Source organism: Chiloscyllium plagiosum, unplaced genomic scaffold, assembly GCF_037043375.1.
Source record: "Chiloscyllium plagiosum isolate Xiang-an unplaced genomic scaffold, Cpla_swu_hap1 HiC_scaffold_10, whole genome shotgun sequence".
Lineage (NCBI taxonomy): Eukaryota > Metazoa > Chordata > Chondrichthyes > Orectolobiformes > Hemiscylliidae > Chiloscyllium > Chiloscyllium plagiosum.
In genome coordinates this window covers 60,046,483-60,068,649 of record NW_028270148.1, presented here as the reverse complement: position 1 = coordinate 60,068,649, position 22,167 = coordinate 60,046,483, and the positions used below count along the sequence as shown (strand labels likewise).

The following is a 22,167-nucleotide window of genomic DNA, read 5'->3' as shown; positions in this document are numbered from 1 at the left end:
AGATTAGGTCAATGTGGATAGAAGAAATCAGGTTAGGGAGGGCAGGTGTCAGTACTGGGGAGGGGAGGTCTGGTATATTGATGGGGATCAATATACCAGGTCTGGTGGTTGGAGAGGGGGTCATTTCGGGTCTGGTGCTGGGGGAGGTCTGGTCAGGCCCAGGCTGGCGATGCATGTAGGGTGTTGGGTGGTCTAGCAGGTAGGTGGGGAGAGAGACAATGTTCCATATTTTCACTACATTAATTTAGGAAAGTGCTCCCTCCTTCTAAATTTCCCATTGTGGGAAATCCTTTTATCACTTCAAACAAATAAAGTTAAAAATCACACAACACCAGGTTATAATCCAACAATGTAAAAACAATGACTGCAGATTTTGGAAACCAGATTCTGGATTAGTGGTGCTGGAAGAGCACAGCAGTTCAGGCAGCATCCGAGGAGCAGTAAAATCGACGTTTCGGGCAAAAGCCCTTCATCAGGAATTCAGGAATATAATCCAACAAGCTTATTTGGAAGCACTGGCTTCCAGAGCAGCACTACGAAAGCTAATGCTTCCAAATAAATCTGTTGGACTATAACCTTGTGTTATGTGATTTTCAACTTTGTACACCCCAGTCCAACACCAGCACCTCCATATCAAACAAATAAGTTAGATGATGCCTCTACTGTCTTAATTTTCTGGAATTCTGTCTTAATTTTGTTAACTGCCTTTTATTGACAGTTCAGCAGAATCAGATTTGTCATGGTGCTGAAGAGGGGTCACCAGAATCAAAACGTTAACTCTACTTTCTCTTCACAATTGCTGCCAGATCTGCTAACTTTCTCCAGCAATTTTTTTCATTTCAAATTTTCAGCATCTACAGTTCTTTGTTTTATTTTAGTGATAGCCCTAGGTATCATTTTGAGAAATTTGTGCAGTAGCCTTTGCACGGCCAATCCATCCTTTGGGTTTGGGTAGCCACAATTGAATGTTCAGCTCTGAATTGAGCAGGCTTCAGTATAACTGAAGAATGGTTTAATTTGTATTCTAGCCCTGTTGATAAAGCCAACCTTTTGTATCAACCTTTTGTCTGTTTGTGTGGAGTTTTCATGTTCTCCCGGCATCCGGGTGGGTTTCCTCCCACAGACCAAAGATGTACAGGTTAGGTGCATTGGCCATGGTAAATTGCTCCATAGTGTCCAGGAATATGCAGGGTCAATAGGAAAGCCATGGTAAAAGTAGGGCTATGGGTGTAGGGTAAAGGTCTAGGCGGGATGCACTTCAGAGGGTTAGTGCAGACTCAGTGGGTTGAATGGCCTCTTTCCACACTGTAGGATTCTATAATCCCTATGTTATCTGATAACGTGAATCGTTTCCTCAGACCTTATTCCCCTCCTCTTGAAATATACTGTCATCATTCCACTCTTTAAACAGATCCACGCTAGACATTGTGGTTTTGCAAACTAATGTCCCTCTCCAACTTCTCTTTCTTCTAGCCAAATGTTGCCCACTTTTTCTTGTAACGTCAGTCTGAGTGCCTTCAAACCTCCTTTAATAAATGGTATTCTACTTGAGTGAAAGAAACTGTTCCTCCCCATCCTTTCCACCCTACATGCCGTCTTTGAGGTTGACTACTATATCTTTTTCCAGGACCTACCCATTACTGTTCAGCTGGATGGAATGGCCCACCTATTCTATCCTTATTTTTTTTTTTATTAAACAATTACAAAACACAGTTTACAAAAAACAGTTAACATGTACAGCTGTATACAACAGCAATTTTACAAGGGAGAGGAGCAGCAAAGCCAGGCCCCAAACCCTACTGTTCAACCAGTTTACAGGGAGATGAGGACAAACCTCAAATGCCAGTTCCACATATAAAAGACAGTAACAATGACATTTGTATATGAGACAATCCAGTTACACAAAAAAAAGTGCAGACAATACAGACCCAGCAAACCCCCGTTCCTCCCACCTTCTGACCACTCTAAGGCAGCCCGCCCCACGCACCTTCCGGCTACTATCCTTATTTATTTGGATGTTGCCAATAAATTTTTTCCATTGATCTTAGCTGTTTTCTGTCATCTCTGGAATCCTCTAATGATTTCTCCTTGGTTCAATGCCTTTTTCCATCTAAGTGCTGTGGCTTAGTACATTAACAATGTCCAACTCTATATGCTATATTTCTCAACCTCTCCACTGTCTATGGCTTGTCATGCTACTTGTCTGAGATCCAATTCTGACTGAAGACAAGTCTTTTCCAGCCAAGATGTAAGAAGATATAAGACTATTTTCAATCCTTGTCAAAACTCTGTTTGAGTGCTTGACCTCACTCTTGTTTAAGGCTGAAAAATAACATTTGCAAACCAGGTGTCCTATTTTGTCCAGTCATGAGTTTTTGACAGCACCTGTACTTCATTGCTAAGACCATCTATGTTTACCTCGAACATTTCTGTCTCCGTCCTGCCAGAGCTCATCATTGAGGGTGGCCTTTTGGCACCGTGGTAATGCCCGTACCTCTGGGCCAGGAGGTCCGAGTTCAAGTTCAATCTGCTCTAGTGTTGTGTAGTAATAACTCAGAGCAAGTTGATTAGAAAAGCCAACTAAACTTTTATGTGATGAAAACACTATAATCACTGTTGCTGTTGTGGTTAATCAGTGGTTAATAGGAGCTCTGTGTGCAATGTTAGCTAGGAGGCCCAGGTTCAAGTCCCACTTGCTCCACAGATTGGTTAAAAACATCTCTTAAACAGGTTGATTAGAAAATATGTGTTGGCTCATCAGCTGTTAAAACTCTGTTCTATGTCTGTATTACCTGTAGACTATTCCAGTGGAGTCCTGGTCGTTGTCCCATCTTTCACCTTCCATAAACCTGAGCTCATTCAGAACTTTGCTGTCTTATCCTATCAAAAACTTCCATTCCCATCACTGCTTGAATGCTTGCAGGAGTCTTTGAGGAAATTTACAGCTAAAGCTCGTGTTCCACTTCTCCTCCAATCCAAGTTGCAATTTCACAGGGCTATAAAGTCATCCAGCATAGAAATATGCTTCAATCCACTGTGTCCATGCTGACCAACAAACATCAGACTGAATTAATCCCATTTACCTGCATTTGGTCCATAGCCTATTAAGTCCTGATAATTTTTTGTACTCCTCCAGATGCTTCTTAAATGTTGCGAGAATCTTTACCTCCACCGTCTTCTCAGGCAGCACATTCCTTATTTCCCCTAAACCTCTTGCTCCTCACTTTGATGCCCCCTGGTATTAGACACATCTGCCATGGGGAAGAGAGTCTTGTGATGCAGTCTGTTTATACATCTCGTAATTTTCTATGCCCTCAGTCAGCTCAGCCTCTCAGTCTCCTCTGCTCCAAGGAGAGCAAACCCAGCTTATCCAGTCTTTCCTCGTAACTGAAACTTTTCATCCTAGGCAACAACCTGGTGGATCTCCTCTGCACCCTTTCCAGTGCAATCACATCCTTCCAATCATGTGGCAATCAGAACTGTATATAGTATTTCATCTGTGGCATAACCAATGTTTCGTAAAGTTGTAACAAGACATTTTGTTGCTGTATTCTACGCTCCAGCTAATTGAGGCAAGCATCCTGTATGCCACCTTCACCACCCTGCTTACTGTGCTGACACCTTCAGGGATATATTTAGGACTGATTTTACTCAAGTTTTGTCAGATTGCTGTGTTGGCTTACATGCTTGACACCTTGTTGGCAACACCATTGCATCCAACTCCAAAGAGATCTGTCTGGCTGTCTGTAATTCTGGCATCATTGGTGCATTGGCAGCTTTGTCTTTTTCTTTTGTAGCCTTCTCCTCCTCTGGACACTGCACTGGTAAATCACTATTGCTTCTCCTTTCCATTCCATTAAACACATTTATATGCTTTTTTTCTATAGCATTGTCCCTCGTTTCCCACAGCTCCTTTAAGCTAGTGCAGTGAACTGTCAGACAATGTGCTTGATTCTAGACTCCTTAGAGACATAGTCTCAAAGCTGAATGAGCTGAACTGTAAACCTCTGAAAGGAAAGAAACTTGTCACATAATAGTGCTGTGAAAGCGTTCAAATTGAAATTGGGACTGTAGTCCTTGAGTCTGGAGAAAATACTGGAATAAAAGGAAAATTATTTGTCCTAAAAAACAACCCAAGGATATTAACAGAAATTCAACAGGTGATTTCAGGAATTAGATGTGATGAACAAATTGTCATATTTGTCTCAAATCCATCCCTCCAAGTAGACATGGTGGGTTTGTTACCGGTTCCATCAGCTATTTGTTTTTAAAGCAGTGGAGTTGATATTGCAGATACTGTGGAAAATGATGTTGAGCTGAAAGTTCAATCAAGGTACAGTGATTTCTGGGGACTCACAGAGAAAACTACCCACTTCTATCTTGCTTTGCTTTCAAAATGAAAGTTTACTTTGATTCCACATACCTCCTAAGGTGACATTCTTCCGAATGGAGATAATTCAGTCCAAATATCATACTTGCCTCACAGATAACCATTTGGTGAATTGTTTGACTGGACTTTCAAACTACAATCCTGATTTGAAGGTACTGGCAGATAACGTATAGTCACAGTTTGTCATACAGAAACTTGGCAAGTCAAGGACAAAATGAAGAATTGTGTATGCTTTCTTTAACATTTATATAGCATTAAAAAATATCTGTATTCTGTGTTTTCTTTGAATGAGATGCTGGGTTGTACTTACATTCAAAAAAGACTTCTGGCCTAGAGAATATGATGTCACCTTTTGAGTGAGTTAACTCAACCCAAAGGTCAAATTGATACATCTGTACGTAAGCTCACATGCATACATGTGATACATGTGGTAAATTACAAAACTTAAGTATTTTAACACATAGCTGTGTTCTTGAATCAAAGCTTCTCATGTCAAAGCATTCTCAAGTGTTAATTTAAGTTTATATTAGCTTCAATTATAAACAAGCAATAAAACATTAAACTTTACTTTTGATCTAGCCATTTGGATTGCTTCCTGAAATAAACTGTTTGCAATTAAACAAATCCAAATTTAATTTTTGTTTATTTGATCAAGTCAACATGATTAATTATTGAAAAATAACTTAATCGTTACACCTCAATTTTCACCTCTAATGAGAAGCTCAAGGAGCTCACAGAGCTTTTTGTCACCAAAAGGTGCCTGCTCTGCTTGCTTCACTGCTGTAAACCGTTTTTATTTCTAGTTTTGCTTCCATCTTCCTCTCTGTACTTTTTAAACTGGGTTCATTCCATAGACCTGTTGTCTTTTCTCCTGATCTCCTTTCCATAAATTCCCATACAATATCCCTTCCTGGCTTCATGCATGTTGGCCATGTAAGTGGATATGCTAACTCTTTGGTTTTCGTAATGTCATTATTATTCCAGTCTTCAAAGAGAACCATCAGCTGTTGGCTCTTTTGCTTTTGTAGGTGGACAGATGACTGTTTTATGCAGGAGACTTAATTTTGAGTTCTTCTTTGTGATTGAAAGCTTGTTTGACTTTTGTCAGAAAATGGCTATTTCAAAGATTGTTGCATTTCTCTTCTTCAAAGTGGAGCTTATGAACTTGTTGAAGCAGAGAGTTGTTGCAACGTGCTATGGACCAGACCAGATTAGACCCCTCCAAAGTATATTGTGGAGATAGCCTCGACCCTAACTTTTATATTTATTATTATGCAAGTGTAAGATCTGTGTTCCAGATTTGATTAAATTTGTCCACCACTAATCTTTAATCAAAACATGCTTTATTCTTACAACACAGTTAAGAGAAGAATTGACATAACTTTACTCTGTTAAAATACTTAATAAGATAATATTATTTAACCACTAATCATCAACTATTCCCATTTAGACAGCATTCCAAAAACACACCCATGGCAAAAATGCACTTCAGCAAAACAGTTATGATTCTCATGTTTCCAGTCGAGAAGAAAAAGAAATAATTACTCCCGTTTGATTTTTAAGAGAAAGTGTCTTAGTCTAAGACTTCACGTTAGCAACAGAGAACTCAAGCAGCCGGCAGGAACTAACTGTAAGCAAAACTAAAAGCCTTTCTGGCCTTGTGTGAGCCCTCACCCTACCCATTCAAGATTCTTTTTGTCTTATTTCAAGAAAATCATTCAGGAGAACTCAACTGCTTACCAACTGCCTGTCTGAGGGAGACATTTTGACACCATTGTGACAACACCCCTCTGCAAGAGAAATAGGACAGAACACATCCATTATAGGTAAGGTACCATCACGCATGGATAGGGTAAATAAACAAGGTCTTTTCCCCGGGGTGGGGGAGTCCATGGTATGATTTCCCACAGACAGTGGTTTAGACAGGTAATTGCATCTGTTTGAAAGAAAACAAAATAAATATTTAAACGCAGAGAATTATAACACGGCTATAATAAGTGAGGATAATGGAAATAAATAGCTTTTCTTTATATTAATCTTTAGTGTCTCTGGACAGAAGAAACTTTAATGCTATGAAGTTCAGAGGAATCTTGCTTGAAATTGGGATTTGTTTAGTAAGGCAGAGTTCTTAGCAATGGCGCCATCAATTCTTGTGCATCAGTTTGTAGTTCGTATATCAACCGGGCCTTTATTCTCTTCTGATGGTTTGTTTTTACCAGTTTCCAATACAGGTCAGTAATCAGCAGAGACTTTTTGGAGAGTTTTATTTTAGTAATGTTAACTAATACTTTTGATTGCGAGTGGGTGAAAATTAGTTCTGGAATATAATTACCAACTGTTATTGATACTTATATGATTCATTTGTCTAATCACGCATCTGTTTGAGCAATATACAGAGAATCCTGGCTACCTCAATTTACCTGCTTATTTCATCTCCTTGTTTTCTCACACTTACATTTTACCTACATTGGGGAAATAATGTTTAGCTTCAATATTAGATAGTCATGGCAGTTTGGTTTTCTACAGAGATATTACTCAGCCTCTAATCCTGTGGAGGCACTTTATGTATGTTCAATTTGCAATAAGGTATTGAACACATTTTCTAATAATTACGCATGAGACCTTTGAATTTATGAACGCGTTTTGTTTCATTTCAGTTTATTACTCAAATTGCAACCATTGTTGAATATTTAGGCACCAACTTTAATGATAGAATGTGCAGATGTGAGATGATACTTAACATTTTTTAAACTCAATTTAATGTTCTTGCTTTAATAATTCAACCCCGCAGGATGGACTTCAGTGAGGCATACTCTAATACTTGTTCAGCTGCTGGATTTGCTGCAAGAAAAGGAAATGTAGAACTTTTGAAAACCTTGATTCAAAAAGGTCATAGCCTTGACATTGCAGACAACCGTGGTTGGTGCCCAATCCATGAAGCTGCAACTCACAAATCTTTGAGATGTTTGAGACTCTTAATTCATGCAGGTACTGCAGTTACCTTACTGTTATTGTTGAAAAAGACTTGTTCCTGTCACCGAAACAACTGTTGTTATAAGTTGAATATTGCTTTGATATCTTTTACAACCATAGAGTCATAGAAATATACAGCATGGAAATAGACCCTTCTGCCCAAATCGTCCATGCCGACCAGGTATGCTAAATACATCTAGTTCCATTTGCCAGCACCTGACCCAAATCCTCTCAACCCTTCCCATTCACATACCCATCCAGATGCCTAATAAATGTTGTAATTGTATCAGCCTCCACCACTTCCTCTGGCAGCTCATTCCATACACGCACCATTCTCTGCGTGAAGAAGTTGCTCCTTAGGTCCCTTTTATATCTATTCCCTCTCACCCTAAACCTATGTTGTCTGCTTTTATACTCCCCCATCCCGGGGAAAAGACCTTGTTTATTTACCCTATCCATGCCATTCATGATTTTATAAACCTTTCAGTCCCTGATGCTCCAGGAAAAATAGCCCAGGCCTATTCAGCCTCTCCCTATAGGTCTAACTCTCCAACCCTGGCCACATCCATGTAAATCTTTTCTGAACCCTTTCAAGTTTCACAACATCCTTCCTGTAGCAGGGAGGTCAGAATTGCGTGCAGTATTTCAGTAGTGGCCTAACCAATGACCTGTACAGCTGCAACATGACCTCCCATCTCCTGTACTAAATGCACTGACTAATAAATGCAAGCATACCAAACACCGTCTTCACTCTCCTGTATATCTGCGACTCCATTTTGAAGGAACTTTGAACCTGCACTCCTAGGTCTCTTTGTTCAGTAACACTCCCCAAGACCTTACCATTGAGTGTATAAGTCCTGCTCTGATCTAAATTAAACTCCCATCTATCACTCCTTGGTCCATCTGATCAAGATCCCGTTGTACTCTAAGGTAATCTTCTTTGCTGTCCACTACAGCTCCAATTTTAGTGCAATTGCAAATTTATCAACTACACCTCCTATGTTGACATTCAACTCATTTATGTAAATGATGAAAAGCAGTGGACCCAGCACTGATCCTTGTGGCACACTACTGGTCGCAGGCCTCCAGTCTGAAAAGACTTTCTGTCTTCTACCTTCAAGTCAGTTCTGTATCCAAAAGGGTAGTTCTCCCTCTATCTTTGCCAACTAGTCTACCATATGGAACCTTGTCAAACGCCTTGCTGAAGTCTATATAGATCATATCCACTGCTCTGCCCTCATCATTACTCTGTGTTACTACTTCAAAAAATTCAATTAAGTCAGTGAAACATGATTTCCCATGCACAAAGCCCTGTTGACTATCCCAAATCAGTCCTTGTCTTTCCATATACATGTAAATCCTGCCCCTCAGGATTCCCTCTAACCAATTGCCCACCATTGTTGTCGGGCTCACCAGTCAATACAGAGGAACCTCTATATTCCGAAGGACACAGGCAGGGAGTACTTTGTTCGATTAATCAAATTCTGGATATTCAAATACCAGATAACGTAGTTTAGCTGCGCATCGGGACCTTGCACTCTTGCCGGGTAATCCAAAATTCAGATAATCGAATGCCAGCTAATCGAAGTTTCTATGTAGTTCCCAGGCTAATCATTGCCACCCTTCTTAAATATTAGCCTGCCTCCAGTCTTTCTACACCTCATTTGTGGCTATCAATGATATAAATATCTCAGCAAGTGACCCAGCAATCTCTTCCCTAGCTCCCCACAGTGTTCTAGGATACACCTGATCAGGTCCGGGGGGGATTTATCCACTTTTATGTGTTTTAAAATGTCCAGCATCTCCTCCTGTAATATGGGCACTTTTCAAGATGTCGCTGTTTATTTCCCCAAATTCTCTGGCTTCCATCTTCACAGTAAACACTGATGCAAAATACTTGTTTAGTATCTCCCCTATTTCCTGTGGTTCCATACATGGGTAGCTTTGTTCATCTTTAAGGTGTCCTGTTCTTCCCCAGTTATCCTTTTATCCTTAATGTATTTGTAGAATCTCTTTGGATTCTCCTTAACATTATTTGCCAAAGTTATCTCATGTGCCCCTTTTGCCCTCCTAATTTCCTTTTTAAGTATACTCCTACTACCTTGATAACCTTCAAAGGAATCACTCAATTTCTGCTGTCTATAGCTGATATCTGCTTCTTTCTTATTCTTGACCAAAACTTCAATTTTTCTCATCATCCAGTGTTCCCTACACCTACGAGCCTTACCCTTAACCCCAACAGGAATATGCTGTCTCTGGACTCTCGTTATCGCATTTCTGAAGGCTTCCCATTTTCCAGACGTCCCATTACTTGCGAACATCTGCCCCCAGTCAACCTTTGAAAGTTCTTGTCTAAAATTGTCAGAATTGACCTTCCGGTAGTAGGAAGTGAGGACCGTGGATGCTGGAGAACTTTAACTTGTAAATTTGGTCTATCCTTTTCCATCACTATTTTAAAATTAATAGAATTATAGTCACTGGTCTCAAAGTGCTCCCCCACTGACACCTCAGTCACTTGCCTTGCCTTATTTCTCAAGAGTACGTCAAGTTTTGCACCTTCTCCAGTAGATGTATCCACATACTAAATCAGAAAGTTTTCTTGTACACACTTCACAAATTCCTCTTCATTCAAGTCCTTAACGCTATGGCAGTCCCAGTCTATGGTTGGAAAGTTAAAAATCCCCTACCATAACAGCCTTGTTATTTTTACAGATAATTGAGATCTCCTTACAAATTTGTTTCTCAATTTACAACTGACTATTTTGGGGGGTTGGGGGATGGAATCTATAATACAATCCCAAAAAGGTGATCATCCCTTTCTTATTTCTCATTTCCACCAAATAATGTCCCTGGACGTATTCCCAGGATATCTTCCCTAAATACAGCTGTAATGTTATCCCTTATCCTTACATTTCACCAGAGTCGTACTGTTCTCTAACTTGATTAAGTGTGGTCTATTCCAATTTTTGCTGACCTACATTCTCAATGTGCTCAACAATAACATTTAAAATTCTTGTTTGCAAATTTCTCCATCATTGTGGCCTTTTCACACACTATGCAATTTCATCCTTCCCTACTCCTAAAGGCTTTATTCCTCTGGCTGCAGCCTTCTGTGCATTTCACCTCTTCCCCTGTCTCTTCCTTTCAAACCAGACAATTAACTGGTCGTGCTTTCAGTCATCTTGAAACATATTCTTTATTTCAAAATTTCGTAATTGCTCAATTCTATAACCTCTTCTAAACTTAACCTTATTGACTCAATATCCATTTTTATGCACAGCTGTGAACCAGTTTGGGGTTTATATATATTGAATTTAGCATAATAATCCAAGATGATGTTTTAGCTATCTCATCTGTTGTTTGATTCTTGCACTGCAATCTGACAGTGATTAGTATTGGTAAGTCGAGGAACCAAAAGATATGATGGGATGATAGGGAATTAGGTTGGTGGTTAATGAATGTTGGCAATAAGTCTGGATGGATCAGGACAGCTTGACACTGTATTTGTCTCGGTCATATTGCAAAGCTGGACTGCTTGAAACCTTGTCTGCTTACTTAACATCCATACAAAAACGGGCAAGGCATAATTGAGCTTATAGCAATCATGGTGTGAGCTCACAAAATGATCAACATGGCCACGAAGCTGAATCCACATGTCTATTGTCGTACCAACTTTAATGACTGTCAGAAAGACATTGAAAAGAACATCAAAGGTATCATGTAATTTGGACATCTCCCACCAGGGTTATCTCTGTAAGATCTTGGACATCACTTGGAATGACAGAGGTCTGCTCAGAGATGCTAAAACTGAAACATATGTTGCCTTCAGACATATGCCCCACCAAAGTAGCAGTCAACTGGACAGGTATAAAGGGAAGGAAGTATTTTTAAAAAAAACTTGGTAATAAACATTTAACAATGACTTTCAAGAGCAGTAATCTACTCAGATTGCAATACATCAGAGTCAGTGGTGAGGTTTTGCTACCTATTGTCATGTTCAGGGGAAGATAAATTTAAATAGGTCCGGAATGCCTCCCACCCTATTCTCCTTTTTCCATTTCTGAAATTCCTTCAGAACGATTGGCTTATCTTGCCTGTTTGTTTCTATGTCAGTCCAGTGTAAATGGCTCTTGACCTTTTTCTACTGTGTGTCATCTGTGTACTCAACTGCATGAGTTCTTCTGGTTTGCTGAGATGTGAAATTGGACAGTATGGGACAGCAAGAAGCAGAGGAACAGTGAATGAAAAACACAAAATTATAAGAATAAAGGAGAGGGCAATAGAGCCTGAGATACTGGAGTATATTATGTAAGCATTTGAAGAAATTATCTTCATTTGGATAAGAATTGCTAATTTTTGTGTGTATTCCTCTAGCTTCTTCTGCTCAGTACATAGATTTAAAGACTTTTGAAGGTGAAACAGCTCTACATCTTGCTGCAAAATGTGGCCATTTAAAAATTGTTCAGATTCTGCTAAAGGCTGGGGCAAATCCGAATGCCATCACAAATGAAAACGTAACACCACTTTTTCTAGGTAAGGTTCTAAAATCGTGAATATTTGGTTCATAATCTTCACATAAGAAATTTGAAGTGTCTTTAATTATTGAGGCTTACTTTTGCAGTTGCAGGGTTTAAAAATTTCTGCAAGGCAAGTAGTTTAAATTGTTAGTTGTTTCCATCACAGGGAGAGAAACCAGAGCTTGATGTTTTTTTGTTTGAGATAATACAAGTCTTGCCATGGGGTCAGTAAAGCTCCATTTGTGAATAGCCAAATGACTGGGTGGTAGGCTGGGAATACTTGGGTAGGCTTAGAAGGGAGCTGTTGGTTGTCAGTACTTTGATAAATGATACCCTGATGATGTCCACAGATACACTTTGAGGTTGCTTTCTTTTTTTAATCTGCCATTCTTCTTAGTCTCATCCATTCCTAGTTCATCCTTACCCTACTACTCTCTTACTCTCTTCAGTACAGTGACACTTGTACATAACTGAATACAGTTCTCTAAAGATGAATTCCAGCTGTTTGCACGCTTGTCTCTAGTCAATTTTTCTGTTCTGTCAGAGCAACATAGTATCAGTATCTAAGCTACTGATAAATTTACGTAAGAGTAGAAACAGTTTCTCTCAGTAAGGACACATCACAGCTTACCTTAGTCCAGAGATCCTGATTACTGTACAGCCAAGGTTAAGGATCCCAGTTGTGCATGGGATTTCATAAAAAAGGCACATCTTTCTTCCACAGGGACATCATTGATCATTAGATAACTATCAAACACACTTTCAACACATTCTGGGAATTAATATGTTGCCCTGTGCAATCAATTAGCAACAAAAATGCACTAATGGTGTACATACTTGAACCAGATTGAGGGAAGGTGATCTCGGTGTAATAATTAAAACAGGAAAGTATCTCCGAATTCTGGAAATAAAATTACTTGCAGCTATAAAAGAATCAGCCCACAAAATCCAAAGCAGCAATCATGTGGATTCTAGATATAAAATTTTCAGTTTCTACTTGGAATTATATCTCAACTGGTTATCATTTAAGTTTCTGGTTAATTTTTCGTACAATATAACTAGGACTTTAAATGAGTCTGTGTATCTTCTATGTATTCATATTGCTACAAGCTTAAATGCTTTTATATTGTATTATGTTGAAGCAAAAGTTTGATTTTGTTTTTGTCCCAACTTGGCCTATTTGAAGCGATTGAGAAAGGTGACATTGCTGTTTCAAAGACTCTTTTAAAGCATGGAGGAAGAATTAATGGGCCCCATTCTGCGTGTTTATGGAGTGTTCTGCATCAGGCTGCTTATCAGGTACTGCTACATTCATTATAGATTCTAATGGGGGAGGGTGTGGGTGGGGTTGGGTGTGGTGGGGTGGGAAGGGGGGTGGGTGGGCAGTGGGGTGGGTGGGGTGTGTTGAGGGGGGGTGGAGGTTGGGATCCAGGGAGATAGTGAGGAAAGAGATCAGTCTGAGACTGGTCGGGCAGGCAGGAACAAAGCAGAGAACAGGGTAGGACTTGTAATTAAACTGCATTTATTTCATTGCAAGAGGCCTAACAGGTAAGGCAAATGAACTCAGGACATGATTGGTAACATGGGACTGGATATTTTAGCAATTATAGAGATGTGGCTCAGGGATGGACTGGGTTGGCAGCTTAATGTTCCAGGGTATATGCAATAAAAAGAGAGGGCAAGAGAGGAGGAGGCTTGGTGTTTTTGAATAGGGATAACATTACGGCTGTACTTACAGAGGGTATTTCTGGGAATATGTCCAGGGAAGTTATTTGAGTGGAACTGAGAAATAAGAAAGGGATGATCACCTTATTGGGATTGTATTATAGATCCTCTAATAGTCAGAGGGAAATTGAGAAACAAATTTGTAAGGAGATCTCAGTTATCTGTAAGAATAGTAGGGTGGTTATGGTTGGGGATTTTAACTTTGCAAACATAGACTGGGACTGCCATTGTGTTAAGGGTTTAGGTGGAGAGGAATTTTTAAGCGTGCCCAAGAAAACTTTCTGATTTCAGTTTGTGAATGTACCTACTAGAGAAGGTAAAGTTTTGTACCTACTCTTGGAAAATAAGGCAAGGCAGGTGACTGAGGTGTCAGTGGGGGTGACTTTGGGGCCAGTGACCATAATCCTATTAGTTTTTAAATAATAATGGAGAAGGATAGACCAGATCTAAAAGTTAAATTGGAGGAAGGACCATTTTGACAGTTTTAGGCAAGAACTTTCAAAAGTTGATGGTGGATAGGAGGGGAGGAGGAATGTTTGCAGATAAAGGGGCAATTGGAAAATGGGAAGCCTTCAAAAATGAGATAGAGTCCAGAGACAGTATGTTCCTGTTTGGGTGAAGGGCAAGTCTGGTAGGTGTGAGGAATGCTGAATGATGAGTGAAATTGAGATTTTGGTCAAGGAAAAGAAAGAAGCATACGTTAGCTAGAAGAGTATAAATGGAATAGAAGTATACATTAAAGGGAAATCAGGAGGGCAAAAAGGGGACATGGGACATGTTAAGGAGGGTTAAGAAGAATCCAAAAGGATTCTACAAATACATTAAGGATAAAATGGTAACTAAGGAGAGAATAGGGCCTCTCAAAGATCAGCAAGGCCACCTATGTGTGGAACCACAGGAAGTGGGAGCGATACTAAGCAAGTATTTTGCATCAGTGTTTACTGTGAAGAAAGATATGGAAGCTGGAGAACTTGGGAAATAAATAGTGACATCTTGAAAACTGTCCACATTACAGTGGAGGAGAAGCTGGGCATTTTAAAATGCATACAGGTGGATAAATACCCAGACCTGCTCATGTCTATCCTGTGAAGCTAGGGAATAGATTTCTGGGTCCCTTGCTGAGATATTTGTATCATTGATAGGCACTGATGAGGTGTAGGAAGACTGGAGGTTGGCTAATGTGGTGCCACTATTTAAGAAAGATGGTAAGGAAAAACTAGGGAATTATAGGATGGTGAGTCTGACGTTGGTAAGTTGTTGGAGGTAATTCTGAAGGACAGGATTGACATGTTTGGAAAGACGAGGATTGATTAAGGATGTTAAACATGGCTTTGTGGGTGGGAAACTGTGTCTCACTAACTTGATTGAGTTGGTTTAAAGAAGAAGCAAACAGGATTGATGAGGACAGAGAGGTGGATGTGATCTCCGTGGGCTACAGTGAGGCGTTCGACAAGGTTCTGCATGATAGACTAGTTAGCAAGGTTAGTTCACATGGAATACAGGGAGAACTAGCCATTTGGATACAAAACTGGCTCGATGGTAAAATTTAGAGGGTGGTGGTGGACGGTTGCTTTTCAGACTGGAGACCTGTCACCAGCAGCATTCTACAAGAATTGGTGCTTGATCCACTGCTTTTTGTCATTTATATAAATGATTTGGATGCAAACATAGGAGGGATGGTTAGTACATTTGCAGATGACACCAAAACTGAAGGTGTACTCGACAGCAGAGAAGGCTAACTCAGAGTACAATGCGATCTTGATCAGATGGACCAACAGGCAAAGGAGTGGCAGATGGGAGTTTAGTTTTGATAAATGTGAGGTGCTGCATTTTGGAAAGGCAAGTCAGGACCGGACTTATACACTTAATGATAATGTCCTGGGGAGTGTTGCTGAACAGAGAGATCTTGGAGTGCAGGTTTGTAGTTCCTTGAAAGTGGAGTCATAGGTAGACAGGATAGTGAAGAAGGCATTTGGTATGCTTGCCTTAATTAGTCAATGCATTGAGTGTAGCAGTTGAGAGGTCGTGTTGCAGCATGTGCAGGACGTTGGTTAGACCACTATTGGAATACTGCATGCAATTCTGGTCACCCCACTATAGGAAGGATGTTGTGAAACTTGAAAGGGTTCAAAAAAGATTTACAAGGATCTTGGCAGGCTTTGAAGGTCTGAGCTATAGGGAGGTGCTGAGTAGACAGGGTGCATTTTTTCTGGAGATTCAGAGGCTGAGGGGGGACCTTATAGAGGTTTATAAAATCATTAGGGGAATGGAAAGGATGAGCCATGTTCTTTTACCCAAAGTGTGAGAGTCCAAAACTAGAGGGCATTGGTTTAAGGTGAGAGGGAAAATTTTTAAAAGGGTAGTACGTGCATGGAATGAGCTGCCAGAGGAAGTGGTGGAGTCTGGTGCAATTACATTTAAAAGGCATCTGGATGGATGTCTGAATAGGAAGAGTTTAGTGGAACATGGGCCAAATGCTGGCAAACAGGATTAGGTTCATTTAGGAAATCTCATCAGCCATGTGTAAGTTGGACTGAAGGGTCTGTTTCCGTGCTGTACATCTCTAGGGCTGTGTGCCCACCTGTGTTGTAAGACTATTTATTGACCCTACTTCCCTCGCCTTCTGAGGCAGAGATTCAAAAGTTGCTGAAAGGCCTAATTTTACAGTAGTGTCGTCCAGTCTGGACTCCATCCAAGTGGAACATCAAGACTATTCAAGATATTAATCAAACCATCTCTCACTCTTCTAAACTCCAGTGCAAATAAGCCCAAACTGCTCATCCTATCCTCATGAGACAATTCACTCATTCCTGGCATTGATTCAATGTACACCTCCTCTAAACTGCCTCCAGTGCATTTACACCCTTCCTTTACTAGGAAATCAAAACCACACAGAGTGTTTGAGATGTGGTTTCAACTATACCTTGTAAAATTGAAGCATAACTTCCATACTTTTCGGTTCATTTCTGGAGAGGATCCTGTTGACCTTTTGGATTACAAACTGTACCTGCATATTAACATATTATGTACTAGAATGCCCAAATCCCTCCCTCCCTTGGAATTCCAGTCATTCTCCATTTAAATAATGCTTTGCTTTGTTATTCTTCCTAGCAAAATTGTATATCTTCACATTTCCCATTTCATGGTCCTTCTGCCAGATTTTCTGCCAGTCAGTCTACATATCCTTACTTATCTGCAATTTCCTTGTTTCTTCTTCACAGCATACTTTACTATCTATTTTGCAGTTTTCTGCAAATTTAGTTACCATTCCTTCACTTTCTTCATCTAAGTTATTGATGTAAATTATGCACAGTTGAGGCTCCAGCACAGAACTCTGGAGGACTCCACTTATCAAATCCTGCTCATCAGATAAAAACACAATTGAGCGTACTGTCTGGTTTCTGTCAGCTGGGTAATCATTAATTCATGCTAATTTGTTGCCACTTATACTATTAGCCTTTACTTTCTGCAATAAAATTTGATTTTGGACCTTAACAAATGCATTCTGAAGATCCGAGTTCAATATGTTTACAGTCTCTCACTGTTTCGGCCTGACATGCATGCGCAGGCGGACATGCACACGCATGTAATTATTAAATTTGTCATTTAACCTTGTCTGTTAATATTGAAGTTTCACATGCTGTGAACAGTTATGTTAAAGTTGGTAATCATTTTGTTTGTGACGATATCTGACTGTTTGCTTAATTTTTGGGAAAAGGTTAATTCGTTCATTCTGCTGATGTGATCCTGCTAGAAAGTTGATCATGTAAATGCCAGCCCTGTCTGGTTAATGTGAGGAAGATGGGTGATCGAAGTTTAGGTGTAATTAACGTCTAGGCAGAGACGGATATCATCCTAAAATAGTTCTTTGACAAGAATTTAAGGTGAAGGGATAACTGTCATTGAGTGAAAAATGGTAATCCCTTTTTAGTTACATGAGCTTATAACTGCTTGGTAATTTAACTGAATGATTACGCTGAGCTGTTAAACTAGATTTCACATGCATTTGTACAAGTCCTAATCATAGTTAACTTCAGAAGAATCATGTCTACAGCCTTTAACTTATAATGTTTTTTAGGAACACTTAGAAATACTGAAGCTCTTGCTTGAAAAAGGTGCTGATAAAGAAGCCAGGGACGATTATGGAATTACACCATTGTTTCTTGCTGCTCAGTATGGAAAACTGCAAAGTATAAGAGTTCTTCTGCAACATGGTAATTGTTCAGTCTTAATACTTTCATCTAATACAGTAAGCTGGCAATTTTGGATAGGCTAATTTAAAATCTTAATATTGCAAATGCTGTATGTGTTGTTTTCTTTAAATGAGATTGTTGCTTTTCAGTATTCCAAAGCGCATCATTCCACTCCTAGTTAAAGTGACTCAAATCCTTTCAAATTAACTAGCATGCTGTTTCAGGCGTTTGAACAATATTTGCATATAGGCAGTATTTCTGAAGTGTAAATGTTCTCTGCTAGTCTAAGAACCTCCAATGAATCCAGTGACTGTTCCAATGTACTTTTGGAGTACTATGACTATTTATTTGCTGACATAACAGTGTCTGGTTTCCAATAATAATTCATTACTTGATTGAGAAATTTCTTCTTGAAAAGCTACTACATTGTCTAAATACAAGCAATTTTTATTTTATAAAATGTGTTTGAACAAAGTAACTATAAGTCCACTAAGTTTGTAATAGATATGAATATACTATTTCAGTCAGAGAGAACATAAGGGCATCCGAAGAATACACTCCAGTGATTTTTTTTCCAAGATATTAATTAAAGTATGGTATTGAGTGGAGAAGAGAACATGTTCTGCTTCAAAACATAAAATTTTATCTGGCATTGCATGATGCTAACACTTGGCAAAATGGAAAAGTAATCACTTTTTAGTACTTTATCCTTTTGGTTGAATAAGAAAATTAATAGTCTTTGACCATTACAGTTCATCTATCCTTGATTGTCAGCATCGATATTTACAAAATGTAATTGATGAATATTCTGCCCTCTGTCTCATACCTTCAATATTTAATACATATGTCACATTGTAATGTGATCTGTTCTACAAGTGATTTGTATTCTTTATCCACAACTCTGGCATTCATTAACAGTAGCTTTGATTGTTGTGATGAGGAATGAGCAAATTGTTTCTGCACTTTCCATATAACCCTCTTCCTATCAGCCTGACTTCTATCTGCTGATGTCAATTATACTTCTTGGACCTTCTGATGAAAAATTCCAGATTTCTTGAATAGAATACAAAAATGTCTGGATTCCATTAATTGCAAGCTTACTGTGTTACCAAATAGAAATACTTTGTCATTTCACAAACGTGTTTGCACACTTTTTAAAGAATGATTAATAATGATTGGATGTTACTCTGGATGATGTCCTCATAATGAAATTATGTAGTCCTGCAATTTCACACAGGAGCATGCTTTAAAGTTGATAACAAATTATCATCCCCAAGTGGAATGTAGGTGGAGTTTTCCTATTCTTTGATCCTATTTTTGCTTGCTTTGTCCAGCCTTTCCAAATAAAGTTTAGTCAAACACTGTTGAGGTACACCACTATCTATTACAGCATAATTGAAGAATCAGCAATGAAGATACTCATGGACTGACAAGGGAATTCAGGGACAGGATAAAAGCAAAAGAAAATATATTTAATGTGATGAAGATTAATGGGAAGCCAGAGGATTGGGAAGTCTTTTAAAAAGCAGCAGAGGACAACTGAAAAAGCAAGAAGGTGGGAGATGATGAAATATGAGGGTAAGCTCACTAGTAACATAAAAGAAGATTGCAAGAGTTTTTACAGATATATGAAAGGTAAGAGAGAGGCAAGAGTAGAATTGGACTGCTGGAAAATGAGGCTGGAGAAGTAGTAATTGAGAATAAAGAAATGACAGAAAACTGAATAGGTAATTTGTGTCAATCTTCATGGTGTAAGACACCAGTAGCATACCAGAACTTCAAGGGAGTCAGAGGGCAGAGGTGACTGAAGTGCCCATCCCTAATGCTGGAGAAGCTGAACGATCTGTAGGTGGATAAATCGCCCAGATCCCAGATGGCCTAGATCCCAGATGGCCTACGGCCTAGATTCCTGAAGGAGATAGCCAAGGCGACTGTAGAGGAATTGGTGGTGATCTTTTCAGGAATGACCAGAGTCCGGGATGATCCCAGAGCACTGGAAAATTTAAGAAGGGAGGTAGACAGAAGACTGGAAACTAAAGGTCAGTTAACCTCACCTTCGACATGGTAAGATTTTACAGTCAATATTAAGGATGAGTTTGTAGAGTACTTGGAAGTGCAGAATACAATACGGCTGAGCCAGCATGGCTTTGTCAAAGTAAAGTCATGCCTGACAAACCTGTTTAAAATTCTTTGAGAAGATAACAAGCAAGCTAGGCAAAGGAGAGCCAGTGGACGAGATCTATTTAGATTTCCAGAAGACCTTTAATAAGTTGCGACACTAGAGGCTGCTAACTAAATAAGAGACGGTGGTGTTAGGGACAAAGTTCTGGCATGGATAGAGGACTAGTTGACTGACAGATGGACGAGAATGGAGTTAGAGGTTTTTCCGGATGGCAGCCGATGACTAGTGGATTTCCACTGGGTCAGAGTTGGGACCACTATTCATATTATACATTAATTATCTGGATGAAGGAACTGAGGGCATTGTTGCTAAGTTAGCAGGTGGCACAAAGATAGGTGGAGGGACAGGTAGTGTTGAGATGGTGGGGAGGCTGCCGAAAGACTTGGACAGGCCAGGAGAGTGGACTAAGAAAGGGCGGGTGGGAATACAGTGTGAAAATATGAGCTCATGTACTTTGGTCGGAAGAATAGAGGCATTGATTCTATTTTTCAAGGGAGAAAGCTTTGGAAATCTGAAGCACAAAGACTTGAGTCCCAGCTCAAGATTCTCTGAAGGTTAACATGTAGTTTCAGCTGACAGTTAGGAAGGCAAATGCAATGATAGCATTTGTTTCAAGAGGGCTAGAATGCAAAAGCAGGGATGTATGACTGAGGCTGTATCAGACACTGGTGAGACCGTATTTGAAATATTGTGAACACTTTTGGGCCCTGTATAAAAGGAAGTATGTGCTGACATTGGGGATCATCCAGAAAAGGTTTCCAAAAATGATCCCAGGGTTAAAGAACTTGTCATGAGAGGAGTTGAGGACCTTGGGACTGTATTCGATTAAGTGCCGAAGGTTGAAGGAGAGAGTCTGATTGAAATTTACAGCATACTGAGAGGCCTGGAATGGACATAGAGAAGATCTTTCCAATAGTCAGCGAGACTAGGACCTGAGGGCATAGCCTCCGAATAAAGGACAAACCTTTAGAACTGAGTTGAGGAGGAATTTCTTCAGCCAGAGGGTGATGAATCTGTGGAACTCATTGCCATAGGAGGCTATGGAGGCCAAGCCATTGAGTATTTTTAAGTATGTATAGGTTCTTGATTAGTAAGGTGATCAAAAGTTACAAGAAGAAGCAGGAGAATGGAGTTGAGAAATATATTAGCCATGAATGAATAACGGAGCAGATGCAATGGGCCAAATGGCGTAATTCTGCTCCAATATCTTGTGGTCTTATGGTAGCCTTTTTATCTTGCTCTAGCCAGATAGCCAATTTTTCTCCAATTTCTCGCTTGTCTCACCACAAAATGTAGAAATTCACCACATAGGGCTCCATCTCCAGCTTTAGTCTTCTAGCCCTTGAGCCTCAACATTACACTGTACTGATGCCCATTGGGGTTCTGTACCCTACCCCCTGGAAATAATTGTGGTGGTCACTGCTCATTCCCCTACCAAAGCTTTCTTCTTTTTCATTCATCTACTGTCACTACAGAGCTCCTGCAAGAACAGACTGTTTTCTAGCTCCAAGACTGATTTTGATGGACAGCCCCAGGAAAGACTGACTAGGCAGCTGACTGCTACCCTTGCAGTTCCATAACTGATGAAGCATGATTTCCCCTGACTGCTTGCAATAGCCTTATAGAATTGAGTATAGCCCACTGTCTGGAGTTTAATCAGATATTACCTGACAGTCACTGTCCCAAGTGGGCAAATGACCGTGGCAAAAGCTGGACTACGTGTGGACTCTGTTTAACTGATGTTTGTGAGACTCCCTGTATGACAGCAGCCCTCTTTGATTTAATGAAGGACTACTTCCCATAAACAATGAGACCTGACCCATTTGGATGAAAAATCATGCAGTGTGTTTGTTGCCTCGACAACTCCCACCTGCTGTAGGTGAGAAATTGATGTCTTATTGTGCCATACAGCAAGATGTCCGCCTGAACTGATCGCTATTTGCGAACCTAGTTAGCAGCGTTGCTCATTGTGTGCATAAACAGCAAGTCAGCATGGCATACTGTGAGCAGTTAGGCCCTGACTGAAGTGTCAATGTGTGAAAACACATGACAGGCCAAGGCAAGAGTAAGCAAAGGAGGAATGCTACAACCATCCAGGTAGGTGTTAAGTGAGTGAGTACAATGAGAGTACGCAAGGAGCTTTGATGTATAGTCAGTTCTCCCAACCTGTACTCATCCCTTCGTGCA

General features: G+C 39.9%; 1 protein-coding gene across 3 annotated transcripts in view; it reads left to right on the top strand.

Moving 5' to 3' along the window:
• The window catches only part of asb3 (ankyrin repeat and SOCS box containing 3), a 77,234-nt gene that overhangs the window by 2,289 nt on the left and 52,778 nt on the right, over positions 1-22,167 (top strand). For 2 of the 3 annotated variants that reach the window (XM_087991382.1, XM_087991381.1), the window contains exons 2-6: positions 6,101-6,216; positions 7,182-7,378; positions 11,738-11,896; positions 13,067-13,179; positions 17,684-17,819. In XM_087991382.1, the coding sequence (XP_087847508.1) occupies positions 7,183-7,378; positions 11,738-11,896; positions 13,067-13,179; positions 17,684-17,819 (604 nt within the window). In that variant the 5' untranslated portion in view covers positions 6,101-6,216; position 7,182. Of the gene's footprint in view, positions 1-6,100; positions 6,217-6,604; positions 6,622-7,181; positions 7,379-11,737; positions 11,897-13,066; positions 13,180-17,683; positions 17,820-22,167 lie in introns of those variants that run through there. The other variant, XM_087991384.1, reaches the window with a different exon arrangement.